The sequence below is a fragment of the Corvus brachyrhynchos genome, unplaced genomic scaffold (assembly GCF_000691975.1).
Source record: "Corvus brachyrhynchos isolate BGI_N302 unplaced genomic scaffold, ASM69197v1 scaffold34, whole genome shotgun sequence".
NCBI classification, from domain to species: domain Eukaryota; kingdom Metazoa; phylum Chordata; class Aves; order Passeriformes; family Corvidae; genus Corvus; species Corvus brachyrhynchos.
The window spans coordinates 8,277,081-8,292,984 of record NW_008238126.1 but is presented as its reverse complement, the minus strand read 5'-3'; the positions used below and the strand labels follow the sequence as shown (position 1 = coordinate 8,292,984).

At 41.2% G+C, this 15,904-nt stretch overlaps 1 protein-coding gene across 4 annotated transcripts in view; it reads right to left on the bottom strand.

Moving 5' to 3' along the window:
• The window catches only part of PATJ (PATJ, crumbs cell polarity complex component), a 144,884-nt gene extending 128,980 nt beyond the window's left edge, over positions 1-15,904 (bottom strand). For 2 of the 4 annotated variants that reach the window (XM_017733522.1, XM_017733525.1), the window contains exons 1-9: positions 15,866-15,885; positions 11,188-11,247; positions 9,875-9,934; positions 9,626-9,792; positions 7,811-7,993; positions 6,346-6,485; positions 4,377-4,569; positions 2,548-2,676; positions 722-934 (exon numbers count right to left, since the gene is read on the bottom strand). In XM_017733522.1, coding sequence (XP_017589011.1) covers positions 722-934; positions 2,548-2,676; positions 4,377-4,569; positions 6,346-6,485; positions 7,811-7,993; positions 9,626-9,792; positions 9,875-9,896 — 1,047 coding nt within the window. In that variant the 5' untranslated portion in view covers positions 9,897-9,934; positions 11,188-11,247; positions 15,866-15,885. Of the gene's footprint in view, positions 1-721; positions 935-2,547; positions 2,677-4,376; positions 4,570-6,345; positions 6,486-7,810; positions 7,994-9,625; positions 9,793-9,874; positions 9,935-11,187; positions 11,270-15,865 lie in introns of those variants that run through there. The other 2 variants (XM_017733523.1, XM_017733524.1) reach the window with 2 other exon arrangements.

Below are 15,904 nucleotides of genomic sequence, written 5' to 3'. Positions count from 1 at the left end.
AAAAGGCTACTCAGATTCTACACCTAAATCTAAGCAGCACAGTAGTAGCAGATGGTACACAAGCACAGCTTTGTTTATGTTTCGAGACCTACTGTACACTTAGTGTAGCATTTGTTGATTTTAATTACTCAAAACTGAAAAGAATGACTTCAAAAACAAGAGACTTTGATATGACCATGATAAGATTTGCTAAAACAAGTTTCAAAATTTTTAGATACATTTCCTATCACAGGCAGTAGCGTAGACTATGAAAACATTACACTTATGTTTCATAAAAAGATGATTGTGCTGAATAATTCTGGTGTGGCCGTGGCTCTCTGGATTTCAGACTAGGGAAATTCACAGTCCAGTTTTAAATCCACTTACAAATGATTGATTAGAAAAAATGTAATGAGCTAAGAAGAAGAACTAAAAGTACCACTTATCGATAACATTTATGGTCTTGGTAATTAAATTAGCCACTCTGAAATAAATTCTGTAAAGCCAGTCATTCCAATCCCAAGATTATAGGTATATATATATATAAGATACAGGAAAAAGGGAAAAATTATAGAAGGCAGGGCTATAATAAAGACCACTTAAATACCAGCATATGGTATCTGGAAACTCAAGAGAGGAGAAGCACTTTAGGCCCCAAGAACATTCTGTTCTCTTCTTCCTTTCTGATCACAAGCCACAAACATGCTTAAAAATGTCACAAGGAAGCAGCAGAGATACTCACATTCCCATTTTGAAGCGAAGGTAATGTGCTGACTGGCCAGCTCACAGGAGGTGGTGGAGCCTCCACGACTTCACACTTGGGGTCCCTCGCAACGATCATCCTGACAGAATTCCCACAGTTCCTCAGCACTTGGGCGACCTGCTCACTGCTCATTCCTTGCACGTTGGTCCCTCCAATCTGCAAGATGTGATCTCCTGTCCGCAGCCTCCCATCCTTCAAGCACAAATTAAATGGCAAAAAGCGTTTCCAGTCCATACACAAAGTATCTGTTCTATCACAAAAACTGGAACTATGCAGGGGCATCTTCACGGCCATGAGAACCAATGGGAGGAAATGTCAGCAAAATGACCACTATGGCAACATAGTAAATAATTCAAGGACGCGTTTGCACAGTCACATGCTGGGTTTCCCACCCTTTGACTCATTTAGGAGAAAACAGGCAGCAACACTGTTTTATAATCTCACAGATTGTTGTGCGTTCTGTTTCATAGAACGCTCCTCATCAGATAGGGGATTAGAATAAAAGCACAGCATTTTGATTGAGGACTTTCTAGAGTTTTTCCCTCATACTTCTGTATTAGCCGGGCAATTTTTTTCTTATGTGACCAGCTCCAACTCGAGTGAGTAAATCCACTGGAGGTAACAAGACTCCACACAACCTATTTTTCACCTGATAATTGTGATTCATGACCTACATCATCATTTCCATTTTAAGCAAGAATTCCTACCACCACATCCTCAGCTGGTATTGATCAGCACAGCTCCACCACCTTTGGTGCACTGATTTATACAGCAATCACAGGGTTATTCCCAGAACCAACTCAAACTCATTTACAAACTCATCCAATTTTAACATGTACATGCCTCATTATTTCACATGTTCCTAATGATGTCTCATTCAGCTGAGAATGATGTGGTGAGTTCTTAGCTTACATGCTTCATTGGTAGCCAAAACACTTTATTCCTTACAGCAAAACAGGTGTTAGACAAAAATTAAAAAATACTCATTTATACACGACAGGTTCAGAGGGAGACAGTCAAGAAAAAGCCAACATTTTCCAGTAAAGCTCTCCAAATTTCCAGCTTTTATTTCCATCCTGTACTAGAGGAAGTACTTTTGCCTCTCTCTTTTGTCTCTATGGGTTCCAGTCCTCAAATATCGTAACTCATCGTGACCAAATTAATTTTAAAAATCTGAATCTGTTTTGTTATTGCAAGTGTTCTACTCCTGAAATGTAGCAACACTCAGCACCCAGTCTTTAAAGACAACAATCAAGGTACAAACTGTGCCTTCAAAAGGCTTTGCATCAAACCCAAGTGTCTCCTTGGACTGGTCAGGCTGCAGGGCAGGGATCAAAATCCCCTTCAATGAAACCCTCTACAAACAGGACATTTTCAATCTCTAAACTGAACCTTGCAATGCAGTGACTTTGGTAGGGCAGATTCTCTTGCTTGACAATTCACTTGGAGAGTTTGTCCCTATAGATGTTGCCAAATTCTACAGAGTATTTGTTCTGCCCCAGACTGACCAAAGGCTGAAAATACCAAAAGTATGAAAAATATCAGGCAACTTTTCAGAATTTCTGAATGTTCAACAACATTAAAAAAGCCAAAGCTTGTCTGAGAAACAACTTAATTTATATCAGGTGCTGACTTTTTCCTCCATCATACCTTTAATGTATTTATTTATGAAGCATGTGTTGGCATTCAGACTTTGATGCTATCAGCTTCCTTTTGTTTAAGTATATTAGTTTATTTTAAGACTGTCAAAAGCAGTTAATTATACTTTGCAATCAAATAAGAAGTGACATAATATAACAAATTACCCGATCTGCTAATCCCCCAGGAACAATTGTTCTTACAACTACTCCACTCGACTTTCCTCCTACGATTCCAAAGCCTAATCCTGAACCATCGTTAATCAGCTCAACGTCTTCAATGTGGCCCCAGTGAATCTGCAATTAATAAAAACAGGAGATTTTAATTTCGGATGATCGTTAATGTTTCTCACTTCCACATGTAGCAGGATTTTTTAGGAATGAGGAAAATTATTCAGAGCAATTTTCTGTTTCCACCCCAGGTATTGGAGATCTGTGGGATTTTGTTCACTCAGCTCCATTTCCTCATAAATACGCAGTGGGATTTCTCATCTGTTTTTAAACACACATTTTGTCCTTCACTTTCAGGATAACAGGATACTAGGAAAAAGCTTGACGAAGAAAAAGCAATTTTAAGGTTTTCCTGCCAAGATGAAAAGTATCCTTTTCGTTTTTTATAAATCCAGAGTACTGCAAACAAGAGAGAAAAACAGAGGCAAGGAGCTTGCACTGGTCCAGTTTTCAGTCAGTGTTGCCCAAATTCTTATTTCTGTTACTTCACTTACACACTCTGAACAGCACCATTCAGCACTGAATTAATAGCACAGCATAATATTCTGCCATACTGGATTGGAAGCAAATTTCCAAGCTACACTGTATCATGACCTTATGTTCTACAAGACAACCTGAAAATAACAAAGCTGTTAAGCAACCTAAACCCAGCCAATGTTTCTGTCAGATTAATATCTCATACAGGCCCAAATGGAGCAAAGTAGGCAGATTTAAGTCTTCTGCGAATAAAGGATTTATTAGCATACTGAAAATCTTTGCCAAAGCCAGTTAAATATCATAAAAGAAGTTTAAAGACCCCCTGCAGAGATATATATTTGTATTTTGTTAGTCTGTTCAGTGCGGATCTTTCAATGAAAAAGCAGTTAAAATTTAATTCTTTAAAATTTTCAGTGCAATAAACAATATTGATTAGCCACTAAAACCTTCAGATTTCACTACCTCTGTAATAATCATGAGGGAAATAATTACTAAGAATAAGGAAAAGCACTGCTTTTACCCAGATTTTCATCAAAATCTAATAGCATAATAAATTCAGATTCCAATATTGCAATCCCTGGATTTAGGTGTGCAGTTTGACCGAATTCAGGGAAGCCACCTGGACCATATGGGTGGAACACAGATGGAAGTTCAGCCCTGGTTTATTACATGTCCCAGTGACAAGCTCTCCTTTGTCACAAAAACAAAAGGCTTCCCAATCACTGAAATTTGCAGATGGGGGAAAAAAAAAAAAAACCAGAACCAAAACAAGCTGATAAATAAACAGGGATTGAGAGGTTCTTTAACAGATAAATTGTGTTTGTTTTTTAAAACAAAGACAAGGCTTTTTGGTGTGAGCAGTGCCAGTTTAAATTGCTTGGGCTGTTTCAAGCAGTGCTCATGGCAGGTTATGTTTACTCTCTTTTAAGAGGTAATCAGAGCATCTTTAATTGCTGAGCACAAGTAGGTTTCAGCTGGGTATCCCCATCAAATGCTTCATCCAGCCTGTGCTGAACAGACCCTGCTGATAAGAATATGGTGATCTACTAAAGCTTCTGCTATCCCATAAAAACCCAGGATCTGTTTGATGACAACTCCACGTAGCTTTGCAATGGAAGCCTTGTACTTACTGCACGGTGAGTCTAAACGAAATGTCATCACATATAAAATCTGATTAAAGGAAAAAATCCCTCCATGTAAAACTTGCTAACACAAACACTTAGAGCCACGGAAAAAAAAATATCCAGCCCAGCTGAAAATCTGATTTTGACAGCATTACAACAACTCACAGTCTCAGGTGGATTTACATCACTTAATAAGGCGGTTCTGCTGTTCCCTTGAAGTGGCTCCCGAGCCACCACCAGATGCAGGGATCCTGTGGATTGCTGGAGGAGGGCAATGGCGTGCTGATGGGAAATGTTCTGATCCAATGGCGTGCAATTAATGGCCAGTATGTGGTCATTTTCCCTCAGTCTTTGATCCCTTAACAAAACATTGAAAGCAATTTTTAAACGCGGCACAGTGACTTCACATCAGGCTCGTGTAACTGAAATATGAACAGTTGTGCAAGGTTAAATGTTTATGTATTTTAAAAATCTGCTTATTGGGGTGCCTTCCCCAGCTTACAAACTACATTCAATCCACACTGTTCTGAACTGCCCAGCCACATTTTGTTCCAGCTTTAGCATGGTGCAGAAATTTGCTCAACTCTTTACCATGCCTCTATTCAAAATTTAATTTCAATTCCTTCATCCTTTCTTGATGATATTGAACTACAAAGCAGAAAAAAAGTATTTTTGTAGTTACACAATAAACTAGGAACTATTCTTCATTATGTTTAGCACTACATGATGCCATCTCTAAGTACCCACAACTCAGGCTTTGATGCTGTTTTGTATCATTATTTAATCTAAAGATTGATGTCCTGCATATTTATATTTTACTTAAAATTTATAGTATCAAGCTTCAGACATGAAACTTTCTTGGAGCAACACACAGTTCAGTTGCTACCTTGAGATAATATAAATTTCACAGTTAATTCACCCCAGTGATGAATTTAGATTTGTGACAAGAGAGAAACCATCACTCATCTCCTTTGTTAAATATTCATTCTGAGCACGAGACCAAACTGTTACATAGACAGACACTGCCTTCAAAGCTCTGTAGGAATCCAAAAAAGTCTCCAGGAGATCTTGTCTCAGAAGCAAAATGGGAAGCATGCTGGGGAAATTTATAAACTCCCAAACAATGTAACTGCACATCTTAACTAAGGCATTTTAAACTTCCTTTTTATCATGCCATGTTTAAGATGTTTCCCAGAAATCACTTTCTTCGAGCACTAACCATATTTCAGATTCTCTCATCAAAGAAAGTGAGCAGCAGGTCATCAAATCCTAAAGTGAGATATTCACCCTCCTTTGACATCCGGATCAGTCCATCTGTCTCCACTTTGAAAGAGCCTTAATATGCTTTTCTTTAAGTGTTCTCTGGTGTGTTCTCTGTGGGCCCATCGCCATTATCATTCCAACCTCTCCCCACTCTTTTTGTCATCCTGTGTTGGCACTTCCTGACATGTGTTATTTAAAAAGTGACACCAATGACTTGAAATCTAGACACATTTTCTTGAAACATAATTCCAAGCACTGCATTTGTCTCATGCCAACTCTTGTGGTTTTACAATCACATTTTATTTTTAAAGGATTGCTCTGTCTTTTGTTGTTGGGTGAAAACCCACAGACAATACAGGAAGAAACTGCCTGGAGCCTCGATTCTATGATGACATCTGTGCAGGGATCTGTCGGGAGGAGTGGATCTAAATTTACACAGGAAATAAACAGTAAAACCAACTATAAATAGGGCATTGTCAGAGGCACATGAATAAAGGAAGAAGGGGGGGAAAAAAAAAAATCTTTCAGGGACACAATGGATAAAAATTAAAATGGAATCTAATTTTTATTTTCTTTGGGGTTTTTTTTTCAGAGTTTTCTTTTGTTTTTTTAATCAGGACTCAAGATTCTCTGAAGTGAGTAATGATTTCTGGAAATTCCATTTATGAATGGCTTGGATATTTAGAACTCATCTGAAAACCTGATCCTCAAAATATGAGTCCCTTTAGCTGAAAAGCAAGATACCACCACCAAAATATCCCACCAGATAACCCAGACAAACATGTTATTCTGATAGAGTTTTCAACGTGAAGGTCATGACTTTTCCCTTCACGGAAAACACAATTTTCCAGCACAATTATGAAGATCTCACCTGTCAGCTATGCTTCCTGGCTGGACTTCCTTGACAAAGATACCAACTTCTCCCAGGCTGGGATTTTTAAGGGCAACCACACTAAATCCGAGACCTCCAACAGAAGGTTTATCAATCTTTATTGATTCTATTTGTCTTCCCTAATAAAACAGAAGATAAAATGACTTACTAATTTTCAAAGCAATAGAATGAGCTACTTCAAAATTTATGAACACTTGGAGAATTATTCTCCTCCTAAGACTAAACAAAGGCAAAATACCGAATATGTTATTTCTATAAAAGCTCCTCCATTTATTATTTTTAATATAGCAACGTATTGGATATGCAAGCACTCTGAGGTTCTGAAACCTCAGGGAATTTAAGAGCTGCTTTCACACTTCATTCACATTATGAGATGAATTCCAAACTGGATGAAAACTATGAACGAAGTGCTGTCTAGAGCAATATATTTGGGATTTCTGGAAATGCTGTATAGCTGAACTAAATTACTTGTGTTTTGGCTCCGCATGCTTTTAATGCTGATTTTTAGGTGTGCATTCAAAAGACTGCAGCTTTTAAATACAGAAAATTAATTTCCTTCCCCTCCCTGTAGCTTCACACCTAATGCTAAAAAAAGTTTGCTTTTGCAACTGCCTGTTTTTCAGCTCTAATACAAGATTGCTGGGGATGTTTACTGGGAAATATTACTGTGAGAACGCACTGCTATCACAGCTCTTTTATTCCAAATAACGTGCAGCCTTTACTGTAAATCTTATCTCTGATGAGTTAATGACACACTAATGAGCAGAGTAATGCTCAAAATATTACAGCTACATTAAGGAAGTCAATTAGCAACAGTTACTTAATATAGAAAGGCATGAATAACCAATTAAATTAATGGTTGAAAATAACAGAGAACAATACATTTGTGGTATAAATGCCAGTCCCCCATGGGTGGATGTCTGCACCTGTAGAAATTCTTTGGGAATTTGGTCCATGCTACATGACAAGCTTTTAAAATCTGCATCTGTCTGACAAAGTTAAGACACACTAAATAAAGAGTTAAATAAAATATTACATGCTAGTTCTTTTAATACTTTGCACAGTTCATACAGTTGGTACGTTTCCAATTTAAAATGTACTTGATAAAAAAGTGCCTCCATCAAAACAAGTTTCTGCTGAAAATGTCCAATTTCAATTAAGTGTCATCAAATACCAAAAATGCTTTCTGGCAATCGAAATTTTCTTACTATGTTGGTGTGTTTGGTAGAAAGTAAACCAGAAAATTGGCAAAGAAAGCTAAAAAACAAAACAAGCCACCAAACCACTTCCTATTCCTGACATTATCTTCCACAGGGAAAAGTTCTCAACATTTCTACTCTCTCCTGTTTAGGAGGCACCATGCTTCCAGACACACAACAAAAAAAGCAGTGTGAAATGCTCCAAAAGGAACAAAAGTTTGGTTCACTAACCCGGAGAGCCTTACCTTTGCCATTTGCTGGATGATCATGTTAAATTCGTTAACTCCCAGGTTTGGAGTGAAGGCTGATGCTTTGGGTCCAGGTGAAGTGCAAGGTGTCCCAGCAGTGACTGATTTGTCAGCAAACACCAACAACCCCCTCTTGGTAAAATCAAAATCCACTGAGCGGTCAGGGGGCATGTAATTGAGCTGTTGAAAATGAACAAAGGTGTGGAAAAACTACTGAAAACAAAAGGAAAGGTTTTCCACAAACACCATTTTGTGTGCAGGCTGCCAAAGGAGAATACCTGTGCCCATTCACACAAATATACTCACCTGTATAAATCAGGCAGCATTAATAGATAAGCTATAACCAAGCTACCACATGAAATTTAAACTGTTTTTCAGAAGTTCCCTGAATGTTTCAGCTGTGTTTCTACTCCACTCATTTCTCTCTGTTTCTTTCATGCTTCTCCCCTGCCCGTGCCCCTTATCCTCTTTTCACCCTGGTGTTCCAGAAACAACACATGCAAAAGCACCAAACTCTAAAGAGGCTCTCAAGCACTGCTGCAACTGTCAGGCAAAGCTTTGTAAGAACTTTGGCACAAAAATCCAAATATTTTGAGTCACTCAGAAGCCTGAGGCCTGGTCTGTATTATCCCTTCCCCGGAGAGAGTCTAGGGTACAAACCAACTACCACTGAACATGTTATCCCTGCTAGGACTTGCACTTCTAGTCCTCACTGATAACGAAGAAATGCAAAAATATTCCTAGCGTGACATCATAACCTGGAAAATCCCATCCTGAATGAAGCTGCCCATGCTTAAATAGAATTTCAAGAAAACCTAAATTTTCGAGATATGAGAGTTCTGAACATTCTGAATATAAACCCCACTACGTCACAGTAACTTCTTAGATACATTTGCATTTTCATACATTTTTTAACAGCCTGCAAACATGCATCCAAACTTTGGAAGGAAGGGATGCAGCATCTATGGGAACCTGGGAAGGAGGGATAATGAAAAGCACAGCCACCACCAGGCCACCCAGGCAGGAACACCTGCAAGACATCTGGCAACGACAGCAAGGTGGCCTTGTCCCTCTGACACCCACCCTGCTGTAATTCCGGCTGGGCACTGTGGCAGCACAGATGGGGATTGCTGCTGCTCAGTTGCTGGGTTTAAGTTTGCTCATGATTTTATCTTAACTGCAGGGTGAGATGTGTTCATCAGGTTGTGCTGTGGATGCCCCTGTCCGCAAAATTAAATGTCACTTGGCTTCATAAACCAACCCACACAAGTTCCAACTGCTGCTGAAGCCGAGTCATTTTAAAACTCGCTTGGGTATGGCTGCATCAGAGCTTGGCAAATCTTCAGGCTGGGTTTTCTACACTTTACATCCTGAAGCAGGTTAAGCATTCTTGTAAAAATTAGAGGGAATTAAGTGATGCTGTCTTTTAGGGAGAAAAGATGCTGCCAGTGAGCTGATAAACAGCACTTAGTTCCTGTGAAAAACAAAGGATCCCAGTTCCAACACTGCTCAGGACTCAAAATACTGGAGCTGATGTCTTTTGCAGATGTTTTTTTCCAACACAACCCTGCCTCTCCTGCATCCCTTTTAAAGCACATTGCCCCATGACCTGTTTGTTGCAAAACCACTTCTCATTTCAGCAGTGCCTCTGCAGACACCAGCTCCACAGAAGAAAAAAAGCCCAACACTCACTCACACCACGTTACAGATTATTAACGAGAGCGCCCTCGTTAACACACGCCTACACATCCTGATTCAACTTCCACTTGCCCAGAGTTATCATCACACCAACAACAGTAATTTTACACTCACTTGTTCCTTCAGCTGCTTGATGGATTGCTGGAGAGTCAGTATCTGGTTGAACAAGGGGCTCCTGAGGGTGTTCCGTAGAATAGTCAGGTTTTCCTGGTGTTGGGAATCCCTCTTCTCCTGCAGTTTTGCCTGCAGCCGATCCAGGATCTGCAGCACCTGCTGCTTATCTGCACCACAAAGGAGTCCAGGTTAGGAATGGAGCTTCTTTGCTCAGCACTCAGCAAAAGGAATCATTTTCAGACCACATACCTGCTGCAGGATTTTCAGGCATGTTGAGGGGTATTTTCGGAATTACTCAAAATAACCTAGCTGAGGTTTAAAAACAACAACAACAACAAAAAATCAAATTAATAAATGATATATCCAACAGAATAGTAACATTTGATAAATGCAGTAATAAAATACTAAGCTAACTACAACAAATTTAATAAAAAAATACTACTACCCTGTTGCTTACCCCAAGTATTTAACAAAGCTCTCAACATAGCCTCAGCATATTCAAAACTTTGTCCTTGTTTCATGTGCTTTGCCTTTCACACACAGGAAGGAATATAAACAACGCTTTCAAATATGAATAAAAATGCAGGTTAAGAAAACCGAAACACAGATATGCTCAACCAAATTCTTTTGGATATTGACATTATAATTGTGATCTTCACAGATATACACAGAGCTAAAATCTACCTATTATTTAGAAGATTATTTTCCACCTGATCATTTGTAGACAGTATTCTTATCATGATCATTCAGCCCTGCTGGATGGCAATACAGGTGAAACTTTTGTGTTTCCCTATAAAAGAATGTTGTTCCCTCCACTCATGGGACAGCACAGAATTGAAGCCCAAAATTGGGCATAGTAATCCCTATTCCAACATGTTCCTAAGGAAGGTCAGTTCCAATCACAGCCTGATTCACAACAGGTGAAGGAAACCTGTTCTCTTCTCCTGCAGGTGTTTGCCTTTTTCTTTTCTACATACACTAACAGCAAAGTATCCTTTGTCAAGCTTTTAAGGAGCAGAATATCCTTTATCATGCTCCTCCACAGTGCCAAATAGAACAGGTCTCCAACTGGGGCCGAGGCCTAGATGGCAGTATAAAAACAACAGACTTGCAATTAGCAGAGATGATAAATTTGTACCCTTGCTTGCATGTTATTAAGTTGATGTGGAGCCTGTCATTCTGAAATCTATCACGGCAGCTCTACCAAACAAGATTCCTTCACCTAGTACAAGCTCTTCTGAAAGAAGTCAGCCATTTAACAGCACAATTTATGTAATTTTAATTCTATCCAGTATATAAGTGTGTAATTTCAGAATAATATATTTGGAATTATGTTGGAACAAAAATAGCCATACCCCTCTCTCTATATAAAAGCTTTTTACTTATTTTTTGTCTTGCAACTCAAGAGTAGCAAGGGTCATATGGTGAACGTGACACCAGGGGAAGCACATTCCAGGGGCTCTCTCCCAGCAGGATCTCTGATCCTTTCAGCTCTGCCTCTGATGCTGTCTGTGCTCTCAGTGAAAACATCTGGAATTCTGGGAGGACAGTGTTATATTTACCAAAATATTAATTATGCAGGTGAGTAGCTTCCCTTCTCCTGCAGAGTCAGGTTGATTTACCTAATGGGAAAGAAGAAGTAGATGGAGGCGTGTCACAAACTGAAACTTCAGATTTATGCACCCTTTGCTGTGCATATCCAAGCAGCTTTGGCTCCTGCAGGAATTCCTGCAGAACTCGGTGGGTTTGTGTGGTTTCCACCCAGGGCCAGGCAAAAGGAGTCGCTTTGCAAGACTATTAACAGATTTAGGAGGTCATTTTAAATCAAACTCGTAGCAAGAGTTGAAGCAGCAAAGCCATACAACCCCCTGAAAGATTTTCAGGAATGCATCTGAACTTTTGGAAGTGCTGCAGCTTTATTTTCTTTTCCATTGGAAATAAAACACTTCTAAGAGCACAGCAGCCTTTGATTCTGAGCTGAGAGCTGATTCTGAAGAACAGATGAAAACACCATTTCCTTACACACTCCTGAGTCTTCATTAAACCAGAAAGACAAAACTTAACCTCCTCGAATGAAAATACTGCATGAACCTTAACAAATCAGGACAAAGAATATGGAAATTTGTTCTTTCTTCCCGGGTTAACTTCACTCCATTCGCTTCCCTCCTCTGTTTTTCTACCTCACATCAGCAGTTAAAAGAGGAAAAAAAAAAACTCTAAAGCGAGCGAACCAAAATGAGAAAGGGATGGAAAATAACTCCTGTGAGGAAAAGTGGCTTGAAACACCTTTAAATCAGCAGTGGGGTGAAGAAAAGATTAAACCCAGAGAAGAAACCCAGCATGGCAGGAAATAACGACTTGACAGCACCATGCCCACCCAAGAGCCAAAGCCAAGAGGCTGGTCCAGCTCCCCAGCCCTCTTCCATGCATTTATTCTTCCCTTTCCATTTTCCATTCAGCTGATCCCACCATGAGCTGGAACAGGGAGCTAAACACTCAGAATGAATCCTTCACATTTTGGTGGGGTGAGCTTTGTGCCCAGCCAGCTCTGAGCTGCCAGCACTGGCAGGAGGGGGACAAGAGGGGAAGTGGTGATGTGTTCACACCTCATAGCAGGACCAAACTGCACCACGAGAAACACCCAGTCTCACTCCAAAACAGCCTCCAAGTGCCATGCTAACCATCCCCAAAATTAATCTTTTTTTCCATTACAGAGGGTGTAACAACAGCAATTATGACAATGGGGAATGATTGATTATGACCTGAGAAAATCGGAGATTTAAATTTAAGGAGAAGAATTATAGGTAAGAGATCTTGGCTCCATCGAGGCAGAAGCTCCCTGGAGAAGGAGGTACAAAACAGGAGGAAATAAAAAAGATTAAAGAAAGTTTCAGCTTCTTGCTTGAGCTGCTCCAAGTGTCCCTAAGAGCCACTGCAGGCCACTTGTGCCAGTGGATGCCCAAGTGGATCTCAGGTGGTTTAATAACAGTTCAAGTTTACACAGCACTTTGGGGTTCCTCATGATCAGAGCTGGCCTCCAGCCAGCTTGCAATGCTTTTTAGTGATTTTTTTTCTTTTTTTTTTGGTACAATATGTTAAAACCACACTCAGTACTTCTTTCTTTTCCTTTCTTCCATAAGAGAGTGGGGGGGAAAAAATTAAAGCAAACAGTTCCTTCTGGTGTGAAGGGAACCCTGAAAATATAAACTAATTTAGAGTGTTCAAGTCATGGATAATTGAGGACAGGCCTCTAAGATTGGCTTTTGGGCACCAGAGAAACTCACATCTCTATGTATTATTGATGTCTATGTTTAACAGCCCAAACAGTCTATCATTAAACATTTTCCAAACACACTCTAAGTCCAGGCAGAGTATCAACAAACAGTTGATAAATTAGAAAGTCCATTCCTAGGTGTTAATTTTGAAGAATGATCCAAAACACTTTGGTTTGTCCTGTTAAAATCAGTTCCATGCACTCCACATTCCGCTTCCTTAGCTCCAGTCTCCAACTTCTATAAACGCTTATTTATCTTATTGGAAACCTCAGTTCAACATTTATGTCACAACTTCCAACATAGCCATAAAATCATCAAGAAAATGATGAATTTCAGAAGGTTGAGTGTTTTCTAACCCCAGGACAGCATCCATCTGGGGTTCCACTGTCTTCACTTCTGAGAGTTGAACTCAACACATCCGAGGGAGTGGGAAAACTTCAGAAGGTTTTGTATGAAATCCCAAGACTTGGATCTTCTTCAAAAGCAACATAAGGAAAAAGGAATTCCCCCATGCTGGTGCCAGCAGAGGTCATCAGAAGAGCTGAAAGGTTTAAGTCTTCCATTGCCATCACCCCCCTGCCAGACGCCTGCCACTTGCACAGAGACAGGGAGCGCTCAGCCCCGGCGATCCCAGAGCCAGAGGGGAACATGACATCCCCACATCCCATCAGCAGCCTTGACAAGCACCTGCTCTCCACAAAGGGCTGCTGGAAGATGGAAATTGAGGCTTTGCTGCTGGGGTTTGGAAGAGGACATGGTTCAGCCAGCAGAGATTCTTCTGCCCATTTTTCCCCACTCATCCACAACTGCTTCTGCTTCGTGTCTTTCAACCTGGCCTCCAACAACCTGCATCCCTCCAGGAAAAGTACGGCCTCATGGGATGTTCTCCCCACTCAGCCTGGCTGAAACCTTTTGGGATATTAAAACCCACAAGTGCTAACTAACTGCTGCTATTTCTCAAAGGCTTCTAAAATGGCCAGCCTCAGCAGCCTGCCACAGGAACAGCCAAAGGGCTCATCCCAATCCAAAGTCACCTTTCTGCACTAATGCAGTTGGAATTTTTCCTGGCCCTGTTATCAGGAGTGACTAATACAGTGCATATCATCCTCCTCATCACCGAGACCTCTAACTTGGAAAGTTTCAGTTTAACCGCTGATAAAAGCAAAAGCCAGGGAAAACAGCATTTGTTAGTGTGATCTTAATCCTAAACTGTCCTCACAAGACATCAGCTGTAACTTCAGATATTCAATATTTTGTAGTTTACGTGCCATCAAGCGACTCCATACTGTGAAAAAACACTATTCTAACACAGATTTTGCTATCCTACATGTTATGGTCAGTTTTACTTATACTGTACAGTAAAATTCAGTCATACCAAGCATAGCACATACACACCTTTCCTATGAAACCACCTCTGCTCTGTGCAACGCTGCAGGATTTATAAAAATGCTGTTGAGCACACACTGACTGCTCCAGGCACTTGAAAGAAGGAAAAAAACTGAATAGTTCTGTGAGTACCTGAACACAGATACACCACACTTCTCCAGGGTACAGTGGGTCACAGCAAAATATTGTTAAAAATAAAAAAATACTGCGTGGGCAGCCTGAGTTTTACAGATGATTAGTGACTAGAGGAGGAGGAAAGTAACGAAAACCCAGCACTCTGCACCTGTGATTACCAGTCTCAATGCAGATCAAGAGGAGCCTTACTCACTCTCCAGGCATGGTAACTTTTATAGCAAGCAGAACCTGAATTCCTGTGGACTTCAGCCTCTAGGGAAGTGCCAGTGTGGGTTCTCTGTTGTCTAATAGAAGAGAGAGCTCAAGCCAAAGCTGCTCTCCACGAAGCAAAAACACAGTCTCAGAAACCTGTTCTCATGGAAAACTCGTTTCCAGTATCTAAATATTGTCATTGCCAATAAATCCTAGGTACTTTGATGACAGTGTACATAGCTAACAAATTACACTTCATGGGGAACAGAGCTGTTAGACCGGGAACCACGCTGAACTTACAAGGGTCAAAAATTAACAAGGAATGCGGAAGAACTGTTTTCCTATTAACCACCTGTAAACAAAGTAAAAACCTGCTCTGCTAAGAATCTCCGGATTGACAGGCACTTGAGGGGAAGTGTCGCAACAGGTGTGTTACTTCCCTCCTCTCCTCCTCCTGAGCCAGCCTCTCAGAGCAATGGAAACTGTTTGCACAACAACACAACACCAGGATGAAACCAGTGCCATGAGAGCCTTTGGCTGCCATCGGGAGCCATGCAGCCCTACCCTGTCTTTACTGGGGTGTCAGGGACTTGTCGAGGTCCCCGGTGCCAGAATGGCTTTCAGTTGGGGGTCTCTGGGAGAGCGCAGCCTGGTATCCTGGCCACGGCTATACTGGTCAAGCTGGTGTTCACAGCAAAATACGGGTCTGGCTCTGGAAGCAGGAGACTGTTGGAAACACTTAGAGAACCCCAGGAGAGGTCAGGCTGGAAGGAACCACAGTTGGGTTATCTGGTCCAACCTCTCTGCTCAAGCAGGGCCATCCCAGAGCACAAGGTACAGGAATGTGTCCAGATGGTTCTGGAATGCCCCCAGTGAGGGAGACTCCACACCCTCTCTGGACAATCTGTTCCAGTGCTCTGTCACCCGCACAGGGAAGAAGTTCATCCTCACATCCAGGCAGAACTTCCTGGGCATCACTTTCTACCCACTGCCCCTTGTACTATTGCTTGGCGCCACCAGGCAGAGCCCGGCTCCATCCTCTTGGCAGGCTGGAATACTTATTACAGATAAACACAGATATTTATCCCCTTTAGATATTTATGCGCGCATTTCACCCGATAATCCACACCGCCGTGTCCGAAGGGGAATTAACTCCTGCAGCAGAGCCCTCGCACCACGCCGACTGTCCGTGCCCCCCTCCCTCCCATCGCATCCCACCCCATCCGTGCCATTCCCGGGGCGGGCGCGGTACCTGCGGGCGGGAGGCGGCGGTGGCGCCGGGGGCGGGATG